Below are 13310 nucleotides of genomic sequence, written 5' to 3' on the forward strand. Positions count from 1 at the left end.
ATTTAGCACTGGCTAGCCAGACAGACTCAATAGTTGTGAGTGGTTCAATGTCAGTATGGCAAGAGGTCCCCAGTAGAGTATCCCAGGTGTATTTAGTTGGCTCTGTGCTACTAGTTTTGATTTGTACTTACTACCTTATTATAATATTAAGAAGACAAGACAGATAAACTGAATGTTTGCTCTTTTGCTTTATTACCGCATATACGACTACCTTTTTTTTTTTAAGCGTTAGGGGAAATACCCATTTAATAATGTGATGGAATTGTCTGGGGACCAGATGGTAGGCCTTCCTGAGTTGCCTTTCCTCATCTATTACCTAGTGTATGAAAAGAAATATAAAGCAATTTTAATAGCAAAATATAATTAGAAAGGCAAATCTGCTGAAGAAAAGATTGAATTAATTCCAAAAACAAATACAAATGACCTTGGGATTATTTGTGATTATTTTTTATTACCAGCACCACTACTTCCCTACATTACTTTAGATGATGTAGGGTTGGTTGACTATAACATTGTAATCTGAATACCCAAAGGAAATAATTAATCATGGCTTAAGGGGGAAATATATGAATACAGGAAGTTTTTAAGTCTCCTAAACATTATGCTACAAAGTCTACAGGTCCTATTTTTAAAAATTTTACTTTGAAATTAGCTTCCCTGCTGCCAACACCAGATGCTTGTGGATAGGAAGCTCTACTGGTTTATTCATAATTAACTTGGACAACTTGGAATTAGAATCTGTTTTACATTTTAAAGGTAAGGTCATAAGGCATCTTAAATTTGCTTGATAATTTGAATACTTTTTTTTTGATCTGATATGAGTAGAAGGTATATTTTTTCTTATAGAAAATATCCTTCTTCATTATAATTTACTGTATGAAGCATGCAGATCTATGTATTTTGAAATTAAGGTCTCTCCTCTATTCAGCTTATTAGAGATAACTTATTTATTCTGTATTAATCTTAAAAAATGACCAAAAAAAATCCTCCATTGTTTGTAAATTTCACTTTTTTTTTTTCAAATTAAGATTTCAGTAACCTCAGCATTAAAGTTGCTGGCTCATGTGCAATAATGAACAAGGCTGTTAATCATAAGGTGAGTGAAGAAGCATTTAATGGCATTTCTACCAATATTTTAATAGCTTACTTCATCAGTTACCTTTAATTTGAACTTTTTAAAAGAAGGTAGAATTATCTGACAGTTTAAAGGTTAAATAATTAGTGACTTGCAAGTTATTGATATAAATAATTAACATGTAATGTTGTGCCAGTGACTTAACTCCCTACTACTCAGTTTCCTTAACTATAAAATAGGAGAGTTAATCTAGATAATTTGTAATGGCCATTTGGTACTTACTGAATGTTTGTTGAGTTGAATTGGGTGACTGTGCCTCTGTTTGTTGTCATGTTTATGGTAGTAAGTATATACGTATCACTACACTTTGTGTTTGTCAGTGACTCTGATTTCCTGATTTTGCTCCTTCAGGTTTTCTGTTTGCTGACCTCTATGTTTGGAAATCAAATTGCTGTGTTGGAAATCAGTCTTTTCGCACTCATGCTATCACAGTGTCATGATGTGAAAGAAACTCTTTCTGTTATTGCCAGGTACTTTCCAAACAACGCACACTCAGTGGGTGCATCTCAAATGACAGGCTTTTAAATTCTTGTTTCTCATAAAAAATGCAAGTGAACTTTACCAACTGTGACATTTTGCTATATTATTACAGAGATAAATTCTCATCCAGAACACTGAATTGTTTTGTAGCTTCCTAAACTACACAGTTTAATTTAAAATAATGTATGTATGTATGTATGTATGCACATACATACATACAGATATATTTCAGAGGAGAACAGTAATTATTATTGAAAATACGTAATAAACATGACTTGGGAATATCAGGCTGAGGCCAGTCTTGTCCTATTTTTGAAATCACAGCTATATACTATAAGGACTAGCCATTTGTAACTATTCTGAATGATTTGCATGTAGGTGGTACTCAATATCTATTTATTTAAATTTATCTTTATTTTATTAGTCGCTACTTTTGTATTTCATATTTAAAATTTGTTTTTAGTTCCTGTCTCCTGGCAACCTCTCCACTGTATATTAAAACTTTTAAGAAGAAAAATGCAAATTTGGCTAGTCAAAAGAAGTCTGGTTAGTATAAATACTTCTTGATTCTCTGGAATGGAAAATTTATGCTCTAATGGTTCTCTATAAAATTAAAATGTTAAATCAGAGTATTCTCTTAATTAACAAAGATACACAATATATTTATATTATATATATTTAATGTTAGATTTCTTAGTCAACTCACAAATTTAATGTTTTCTTTTTTAAATGTTTCATTGTGTTTTTATTTATTTTGTTAAATATCAACTAATTACATTTTAATCTGGTTCAACCCGTTTGGGAACTTTGCAGCCACTAGGGTTTTTAAAAAATTTAATACAAATGTCATATTTTCAAAGACAAGATTAAATCTTTTATTCATTACTTACCTTTTAAAAAAACTGGAAAGATTTATGATTTTGTAAGGAATAAATGCTCCTGCAATCAGTACAGATCATAGCCCCTCATATTTCCTCGCCGTTGGTGATTCTTGTTCTTTTCCCTATAAATCTATTACAGAGGGTCTTCCTAGTGGAAACTTTTTTCTTCTTTATTATCATAGTGTAAGAGTGTAAGATGGGTCATTCATTCAATTAGTAAACATTTATCAGCACCTTCTATGTTTAATACATTGTAGTCAGTTTTGGGGATTCAGAGAGGAAACAAAAAATAGTCTCCTTCCTTGAAAGGACCTTACCTGTTCTTGAGTGGGTGGGAGATATACCATTTACACAGATAAACAACAGAAAGTATTGAAGGAGAGAACATTAACATCTATGAGGCTTCTCGTAGAAGCTGCCAGTTGAGTTGAGTTTTAAAGGAAACTAAGGATATTACGAGATGGAAATGAGTAGAGAAAATATTCCAGGCAAGCATGACATGTGATGCAAAGCCTTGGAAGGAGGAGATAGAATGCTAAGTTTGGCAAACAGCAGGTAAGTCAATTTGGTTAGATCATTCAACATATGAGGGAGAGAAGTATTAAATAAATATTAAAAAGTAGGCTGGAGGAAGATTTCAAAGGTGCTAAATTGAGAAGTTTTTATTTTATTCAAGAAGCAATAGGCAGCCATTGAAGGTTTTTGAGCCAGGGAGTGGCATGGTCTGACCTGTAGTTTAGAAAGATCATTTTGGCAGCTGTGTGAATAATGGTTTGGAGAGGGGAGAGAGCAGAGGAAAGGAGGCTATTTAGGAAGCTATTTCAATACTCCAGGAATGATTTAGTGAAGATCTGAACTAGGATGATGGCTGTGTGAGTAGAGAAATGGAGATGGAGATGGGGGTGACATATGTTGTGGTAGTAGACTTGTTAGGACATGGCAGCTGATTATAAAGAGAGAGAGAATAAAGAGTCAAGAGTGAATCTGAGGTCGAGGACCTGGATGACTGGAAGGGTGGTGTTGCCTTCAATAGAAATGAACAGACCATCTGTTGTCCCTCAGTCTTTCTTCTTGATCAGCCCACTTTATTTTCTCATCAATAATATTTTTGATAGTGACTTCTAGGTCACTTCATACAAATCATTAATGGTAACATGTTGTCTTTTTGGCCCACTGTGTTTCTTTCTATTTATTCCTTTTGAGTTACTTATAATTTTAATTTTTCTGAGATACTATTGCATGGTTTGTAGGCAAATAGTATAATTTAAAGAATGTTGGTCTTAAAGAGATGGAGGTTTACAGTGGTGAGTAGTTATAGATAATTGAAAATGCCACAATTTCCCATATCAAATTATGCTGGATATCCTCTTTCTGCTGCTGAATCATTGGCCTAGATCATTCTTCACATATAGTTCTTTAAAGTGCTCAAATTGATGACTTAATTTGACAGGTGCTTATTTAGCTGTATACCATAATCTTGGAACTGTGTGTACATTATTTTTTTCTTTTCAAAATATCATTTTAAAATTAACAAGAATTTATCATCTCTCCTTCACATACTCTCCACTCCTCCTTCTCCCCAGCCCCCATCCCTGAAATTAAAGAGAATAACAAAACAAATTCTCACATTGGCCATGTCCAAAAATATATGTATCATTCTGCATATTTAGTCCTTTACCCCTCTGTCAGTAGGTGGGTCTTCTTCTTCTCCTTCTTCTTCCTATTTCTTCTTCTTCCCTTCTTCTTCTTCTTCTTCCTATTTCTTCCTTCCTCCTCCTCCTCCTCTCTCTCCTCCTCCTTCTTCTTCTTCTTCTTCTTCTTCTTCTTCCTCTTCCTATTTCTTCCTTCTTCCTCCTCCTCCTCCTCCTTCTTCTTCTCCCTCCTATTTCTTCCTCCTCCTTCTTCTCCTCCTGCTCCTCCTCCTCCTCCTTCTTCTTCTTCCTCCTATTTCCTCCTCCTGCTCCTCCTCCTCCTCCTTCTCCTCCTCCTTCTTCTTCCTATTTCTTCCTCCTCCTCCTTCTTCCTATTTCTTCCTTCTTCTTCCTATTTCTTCTTCCTCCTCCTCCTCCTCCTCCTTCTTCTTCCTTTTTATTACAATAGTTATTATAAATTGTTCTGATTCTGCTCCCTTTACTCTGTGTCACTTCATACAGATCCACCATATTTCTCTACAATCATCCATTTTATTATTTTTATGGCACAATAGTATTCCATTACATTTACCATAATTTGTTTAGTCATTCCCAATTAGATGGGTATGCCTTTAATTTTCAGTTCCCACTGCAAAAATTGCTGCTGTAAATAATTTTGTACATATGAATTCTTTTCTCTATCTTTAGCCTCCTTGGAGTGTAGGCCTTATAGTGATATTACGGAGTCAGAAGGTAACTGTTCATTAACTTTTGAGGCAAAGATTCAAAATATTTTCCAGGATGGCTGGACCAGTTTACAACTCCACCAATCGTGCATTACTATGCCTGTTTTCCTGAAGGCCTTCCCATAATTGTCCTTTTTCCTTTTTATGTTATCTTTGATAATCTGATTGCTATGAATAGTGAGTCCATAGCCCATTGACTTGGGTCTTTGGGTTTACTAAACATTATGGCTTTCAGTTGTTTCAGACTTGTCCAACTTTTTGTGACCCCATTGGGGGTGTTCTTGGCAAAGATACTAGAGTGGTTTGCCACATTTCCTTCTCCATCTCATTTTGTAGATGAGGAAACTGAGGCAAACAAGGTTAAGGATTAAGTGATTTGCCCAGGGTCATACAGCTAGGAAGTGTCTGAGGCCAGATTTGAAATCAGGAAGATGAGTCTTCCTGACATCAGACCAGCACTTTATCCACTGCATCACCTGGCTGTAAGAACACTATGCTACCTTGTTCATTTCCTTCTGATTGTTGTATACCTAATCCATTCCATTGTTCAATCTATTTCCAATAATACCTTTTTCAAATGCAATTGGTTTATTGGTCACACTATACTTCAGTGGCTTTGAGTGCAGCTCCTTTCTTTCTTAAAAAACATATTCATGTACTTTGATACTCCTCTTCCCTGCTTATAATTCCATTCCACATCCAACCTGAGGATCTGCATTCCTGTATGAAAGGCACTATTCTAGGCACTGAGGACACAAAGATAAAAACGGAATAGGCCCTCACTTCAGGATACTGTTTCTGTCTCATAGTCCAATTAATTCAAAGTGGGTGGTCTTCTTAGTGCAGTGCTGCCCTTTAGGTCTAAATACTTGGGAACTCTCAAAATGAGAACTAATAATTATCTCACGGTCCAGGTAGGAGGCCAAATGAGTGTATGGGTGCTGGCTTATATTATTTTACTTCAGTTCTGTTAGAGAGCTAAGTAAGCCTTATATCAGCTGCTAGCAGCAGCACCTCACGTGAGGACCGTACTGGGAAAAGATATTCTAATTTCATCTGAAAAGCTCTCTCTGGAGAGACCATATTTCATCTTTGCCCATGAAAAGCCTAAAGCTAGTTGTCACTGCTCCTATAATTGGCTATGGAGTATGATAGAGAGTAAAAAGTCAAGGAAAGAGATATAGAAAGACTGGCACATTGTTGGTGGAGCTGTGAATTCTGGAAAGCAATTTGGAATTATACTAAGAAAGTGATTAAAATGTCTATACCCTTTGCTCTAGAGACCCTGTTTATTACGAGACATGTTACAAAGATGATGACAATGAAAGACGAATCCCATATACATCATTCATGATAGAATTTTTTGTAATAACAGAGAACTGGAAACAAAATAGATTCCCATTGATTAGAGGATGATTAGACCAATTGTGGTATATAAATGGGTATTTATGATATTTATTAGGGAAGCTTGGGATAATTTATATAAATTCTTGCAAGGAGAAGAAAACAGAACCAGGAAAACAATGTAAGCAATAACTACAACGATGTAGTTAGCTATGGAGGGTTGGGAACCCTCCATAAGTATGATAGTTGAATTCATGGGTGTTGATGAGACAACCATGAAACAGTGTATATGGAGAGAAGACAGGGCCCAGGATTGAATCTTAGTTACACATTTATAGGAGGCAGCTCCATAGATGATAACTTTTGCAAAGAAGCCTGAGAAAGGCTAGTTTTCTATGTATAGGAAGAGAAACACTATAGTATAATGTCACAAGAAACCCAGGGAGAAGAGAGAATTTGGAAGGTAGTGATCAACAGTGACAAGTCCTACAGAGAGTTTGAGAAGTATGAGAAATATGAGAAGCCCATTAGATCGTCAAATCCAAGAAGGTGTTAGTGACCTCTGAGAGTGCAGTTTCAGCCTAATGGTGGTAATGGAAACTGGATTGCCAAGTGTGGGTGGAAGGTGAGAAGGTAGAGTTAATAGGTATAGATAGATTTTCCCTGAAGTTTGGTGGTGAAAAAGGATGGAGAGATATAAAATGATAGCTTAAGAAGATCATAGCTTAAGAACAGTCAATGATGTATTGACTTTATTTTTAAAGGTTTTTTTTAAAGGTTTAGTGAGATGTGATCATGTTTGAAGGTAGCAGGGAAAGAGTCAGTGCATAATGAAAGGTTGACAATTAGGGAGAGAGAGAGATGATCAAAGAGGCAAGATTGGAAGGGATGGAATCACGAGCACAAGTAGAGGTATTGGTATTGGTAAGAAGGGCCACTTATCATCTGAGATTGAAACAAAGGAGAGGATGGGGGGTGGTGCTGAGGTTATTTGAAATGTGGAATTGAGGATAATAAGGAGCTCTCAATGAATGGCTTCAGTTTTTTCAGTGGAGAATGAGGGGAGTGAACGGTGGCATAGGTGACTTGAGAACAGAGGAAAAAGTTTAGACAAGTAGCTGTGGGGAGTTTGACCAAGAGTCAATCAGGAAAGAATAAAATATTGAAGGGCGGAAGTGAGTGCCTGGTTCAGAATGAATAATATGAATTTATAGTGGACTTAATCTACAAGGTTAAGTGACTTCCTTCAATGGTGTTGAACAACCCATGGGTAGAAGCCAAGAAAACAGGCAGTGGGATTAATCTGGTGTTGAAGCTTGGAAAGGGATAAGCCATGATTGGACAAGGAGACAAAAAACTAAAAGCCAGCATAAACTTGAGCTGGCTGATTAAAGTTTTACCGATTGTGAAGAGGGAGAAGTGAGGCAAAAGCAAGGGTGATACTTGGGAAAGCAAGGAAGTGTGGAGTGAGTGGAAATTTGCATTGCGGATCGAGAATAAGTTTTGGGAGGTTGAAGTTCAAAGAGAACTGCCTTTTACCTCTTTTATTATTATTATTATTATTATTATTATTATTATTATCATTATCATTGTTATTGTTGCTGCTCTTATTTTACTTCAAAGTCTTATTGGGGCTTGTTTTATTAAGATAGACAATTCTTGTTTAATTTCTTTGAATGTGCCATTAGTCCTTATGAGGATGTCTTAGGATATCTTTCCTGTTTTCTTTTCTAAAATCTCCTTTGCTAGTACTTTAGCTGATTCAGTTTCTCCAGAGCATTTAAAATATATTGGCATTTTTGTAGTTTTGTGCATTTTAAATTTAGGTTAGTTTCCATTTTCCATCTTCCTGTGCGTGTGTGTGTGTGTGTGTGTGTGTGTGTGTGTGTTTGAGTGGTGTGTGTGTGTGTGTGTGTGTGTGTGTGTGTGTGTGTGTGTGTGTTATGTGTGTGATAGCTGTTTCTCTTCCCCTTTGGTGTTTTGCTTTTATGTTTTCCAACTCCCACTTCCATGTTTGTTGTTTTTAGTTGCTTGTGTGAAGAGCCTGGGTCTCTTTCACTTTTTTTTACTCTAATAGCTTGAATTTGTTCTCAGTTTATATTATAAACCATTATTCTCCTGCTATGTGGCTTTGAATCATGGAACATCATCAGTTGCAATCTGAGAGGAATAAAATTTTCAGGTGATCCAAATTGCTATGGAAAAATGCAGGATGTTTCCTAAGTAGGCCACAGCCAATGTTGATGTACATGTAAAAAGTAGCATAAAAAAGTAGCATCATTCAGCACAGAAAGTGGTGGACTAGTCATGTAAAAAAATATTAAGAACATTGCTTTGTTATCCATGAGATATTGATAGAACTGAAGAATGGTTTCAATGCAATTCCGGGATTAATGGAAAGACATAGGCAAAAAATTGTATAATATCAAAACTTGGAGGAGTTTGGATTTGTACTGGTTGAGAGGATAACCATACTAATGAAATCATTGATCCATCAAGATATGTGATTAATATTTTATTTTTATTAACTAGATGTGAAAAAGTTGTGTATACCAAATATTAAACAAGATTTGGAGTTAACTTGAATAACAAATAGGTGAATGATACTTCGCCAGAACATCAGATTGTGTCTCAACAAGAATTATTATTAATAAGCATTAATTATATATATTGTCAATTACGAGACATCAAATTATCCTCCTTATATTTTGTTCTTGCACTGTGAAGGGTTTAGTTTTCCTAACAAATCATAATGGGTCAAATTTTTTCTTGTTGGATTCTCTAACTGATAGAGTGTGTATACGCATACATGCAAATACATATGCAAATGTATGATAATATTTGATACATTAGATCTTTAGCTGTTATTATTTGTATTTTGTGATATCTTTACTCTTCCATCTCTATGTGGTATTTCAATTGCAACTTATAGATGGAAACATTTCAATTTTTCCCCATAGGGGGCATCTCATTTAGTAAAATAGCATACTATGCTATGTACTGCATTTTCTTTTCTTTTTTTCAGCCAAAGACATGTACTGCATTTTCACATAAATTACGGTGTTTATGTGCCTTAGAAAAAATGCTGATGTGATAGTATGCATGTAAATACTGAATTTTATTACAAAGATAATAGTTTCTCTGTAGCCAGCTGGTGGTTCATTTCCCAGGATTGGCTTTTGTGATTGTTAAAATATGTATTGCTAAGGACTTTTTTGTTTTGAAAAAGTTCATATGGAAAACAAATGAATGTGCCTGACTTAGTCATGCCATGAACCACAAAAATTGTATCCGTATCTTTACAAAAACACACTGAAGGCAATATGAATGAAACATGTAATTAATAAAGGAATAAAAATATATATTTTATTGCTGAAATTGGTTATGCAAAGACTTTTACCATAGTATTGCTTTCACTTAACTTTCATACATTGACTTCATAAGTGTTCATATGATATTAAAGACATTCTTAGCTTTATTTATTATTATAAAAGTAATTTTTGTTTTCTAAATTTTTTATTGATAACCATTGGTTTTATACCATAGAGATTTCCTGATAATGCTCTTGCCTCTGAAACGTTTTCCTCAATAATTCCCCCAACCGACTTAATCTCCTCCTTCCCAAAACTAAACAAAATAAACCAAAAAAGTGAATCCATTTGATAGAGAATTGGCACTTTTTCCCCTGAAAATCATTCATATCCTTTGACCAATTATTTATTAGACAATGAATCTTGGTCTCATATATTTGTGTCAATTCCTTATATATCCTGAATTTGTTGTTAAGTTGTTTTAGTTGTGTCCAACTCTTCTTGACCTCATTTGGTGTTTTCTTAGCAAAGATACTGGAGTGATTTGCCATTTCCTTCTACAACTAATTTTATAGATGAGGAAACTGAGGCAAAGAGGGCTAAAAGACGTCCCCAGGGTCACACAGCTAGTAAGAGTCTAAGGCCAAATTTGAACTCAGGTCTTCCTGATTCTAGGCTTGGAGCTCTATCCACTGCACCATGCAGCTGCTCGTATATCCTGAATATCATGTTGTTATTAGAAATAGCTATAGGCATTGACCTTTGATTTCATCAGAGATATTTGGTACAAAGATTCCCTCCCCTCATTTGGCAGTTTTTTATTCTAACTGCACTATATCATTTTCATAATGAGATTATAATATTCCCAACATTTGAATGATCCTTTTCAATTATTTTAATATAGCTGTGAAGAGCACCATAAAAGACCAACCACTGGTTTTCCACGATAAAGTTATATCATCCGGTTATGCATCTGCACCACAGTAAGTGGGAATTCTTTGAGTCAATTCACTGAAATATTAAATCTTTTTAACTAATTAGAGAGACAATGTTAAGTAACGTGGATTCCAGTTTTGTCACTGATACTTGTTACTTGTGTTACAATAGATATGAAACTGTCTTGAATAAATCCAATGAAAGCAGACTCAGCAAAATCACTTTATTAACACTGATGCATATAACTGTTAACAAAGTGGGTCAGACTGGTAACCTCAGTAAAGCCAGCGGTCCCAGTGAGAAGAAAGGGACCCTCTTTATTGACACACAGCAAAGAAGGGGTCTTGGCAAGTATGGAACATTATGATTGGATATACTTTTAGATGTAGAATGTACAAATGCAAAAACAATTAAGAACACTATTTGAGATTAAAATAAACATTTTTATCTCATTTTGCATTTTAGATGTGTTTTTGAGCAGCTAGGTAAAGTGAATATCCGCATATTGAATCATTGTATCATTAACATTAATATTCATAGGAATGCTTCAAAGAAAAGTCTTGAGTTTAAAATAACTGAAAGTTACATTTAGCATTCTGGGAAAAGAGACTGGGCCTGTGATTTCCTTGGCACAGACTGCTGCTGTGAGGAAGCTGCTTCTATCAGTGCAGATCAGTACCTTTTCTGGAACTTAAGAGTGTTACTTAAAGCATTGAGAGGTTAAGTAATCTGCGCAGAGTCAAACAGCGAGGCTGTCCAAGAGGCTGGACGTAGATTTGGAACTTCCTGGTTTTAAGGCTGGCTTTGCTATGTCACTATGCTACTATGTCTTTTGACAATACATTATTTTCTTTCTTTTTATTCTTTTGCATACTCTTGCATAATCTCTACAAATTAAAAGGATAATTAATTCATCTTTTTTATGGGGGGGAGGTATGACTATTATTTACTGGCATTTTCCCAAAATAAGTCACAATATTCTAGCAACAAATCCAGTGAAAGAGGCACAGGTGACAGCTGGTCTTCAAGCCAAGAGAAGACCTGAATTCAAGTCCTGCCTCTGGCACCTATTGTCTCTGTGACTTTAGACAAGTATCTTAACTTCTGGGTGCTCTAGGTATCTCCAAGAATAGAAGTCACAAAGAAGGTGCTGATTTGCATTTTTAGAAAGAGTTAGCTCACTGGGGAAGTCCTTGTTTCTATCTGAAAATTGCAGCAAATCAGAGTTTTTGCGAATGTGTAGACACATAATTGAAATTATGAGCCAATAATGAGCTAGAAGTTACAGTGACTAGATGTGCCATTTTAAGTAGGTATAAATTTAATTCACCTAAACATTTATTAGTCACCTTCTTTGTTCAAGGCACTGATACAAAGACAAAAGCAAAATATAGTTGTGGCCTCCCACTATCATGTTCTGCTGGAAAGAATTTTAACTTGTACTCTCATTGCATGACCAATTCGAAGTTTTTGCTTCATTAATAATATTGGAATGAGTGTAGCAAATGGACATTTGACTTTTCTCAGTGTTGTAGTGAATTGTATATGCAATCCATGTTTTTAAAGTAACATTTGAAGGTATTCTTTCCAACAGAGGAACTATGTTTTCACCAAAGACCAACATAAAGACAAATGGTGAAAGATCCTCAGAATCAAAGAGTCATTATAAATGGTATGTAATACCGTTAGTGCAATTAAAAAACTTAAATATAAAATGTGAAACTTCTAAAATGTTTTTATTTTATTCTCTTCAAAATTTTGTTTTATGGAAAGTTCCATTTCCTTGTAAAGTATATGCTAACCATCTATTTTGAGTGAAATTTCAGATCTCTTTTCACTGATATAAAGGTTTTAAAAAATTTTTCTAAATGTCAAATGTGGTGTTTGTTCTTAGTATATCATGAAATGTAGAAATTTATGTGTCCAGAAATATGATTAAAGTATTTTATCACAACATTCATAATAAACTGCTTTAAATGATTATTGATCAGAGCATTAATGTATGCATCATTCCAAGTAATAATTTTAAGTGGTCATTTATTAGTATGGTATTTAAAATGAATACCTCACTTTTAGTATAGTGAAAAGGAAACAAAATGAGGGGTCAGGAGACTTCTGTCTTTTCGCATCAAATTACACATAAAATATAGTCACTTTTACCTTTCTGATATCTCTTGATATATCCTTCTTTCTGTTGCTATTGCCACCACCCAAGCACATCTGTCTGGATGACTGAAACCCCCCTCTTTTTTTTTTTATTTGCTTTTTGGTGAGGCAGTTGGGATTGAGTGACTTGCTCAGGGTCACACAGCTAGTATCGAGTGTCTGAGGTCAGATATGAACTCAGGTCCTCCTGACTTTAGGGCTCGTGCTCTGCACCACCTAGCTGCCCCCTTCCGTCTTACACCTATCTTGCTACTTTCAGTTTCTTCCTGTTTGATTCCATTTGATTTAATTCAAAACCTTTCATTGGCTCCCTATTATCTATTGATTAAATTCAGTTCAGCTTAATGCAGGTTAACTAAGAATTCATTCAGTGCCTACTAGTGCAAACCACTCGAACAGGTGCTGATGGTATGAATGTAGACCCTTCCATAGCTTTCGGAGATCAATGAGATCATTCCCTGGGGAGGGATAGTTGGTGATCATGGAGGGGTGGGGTTTTGAGGACTAGAGAGTATGAGCTTTTGTGGTTTGCATAAAGGAAGGGGGTACTAAGAAATAGGTGGAAAGAGACAGACTCAGCTGAAATTCCTACTTAGAGCATTTCTAGGCTTTTAGAAAAGAACTAGAACCATTGCCATTAGGACCAGTGTTTATTCACTTGGAATCTCAGCTCTGAGGGC

At 35.2% G+C, this 13310-nt stretch overlaps 1 protein-coding gene across 1 annotated transcript in view; it reads left to right on the forward strand.

Moving 5' to 3' along the window:
- The window catches only part of WDR27 (WD repeat domain 27), a 223416-nt gene that overhangs the window by 18884 nt on the left and 191222 nt on the right, over positions 1 to 13310 (forward strand). Inside the window, exons 9-14 of the mRNA XM_078155033.1 lie at positions 653 to 756; positions 1029 to 1096; positions 1487 to 1605; positions 2079 to 2161; positions 10433 to 10511; positions 12059 to 12136. Of these exons, the coding sequence (XP_078011159.1) occupies positions 653 to 756; positions 1029 to 1096; positions 1487 to 1605; positions 2079 to 2161; positions 10433 to 10511; positions 12059 to 12136 (531 nt within the window). The remainder of the gene's footprint in view (positions 1 to 652; positions 757 to 1028; positions 1097 to 1486; positions 1606 to 2078; positions 2162 to 10432; positions 10512 to 12058; positions 12137 to 13310) is intronic.

Source organism: Phascolarctos cinereus, unplaced genomic scaffold (genome assembly GCF_003287225.1).
Source record: "Phascolarctos cinereus isolate Bilbo 61053 unplaced genomic scaffold, phaCin_HiC Scaffold_5;HRSCAF=322, whole genome shotgun sequence".
NCBI lineage: Eukaryota > Metazoa > Chordata > Mammalia > Diprotodontia > Phascolarctidae > Phascolarctos > Phascolarctos cinereus.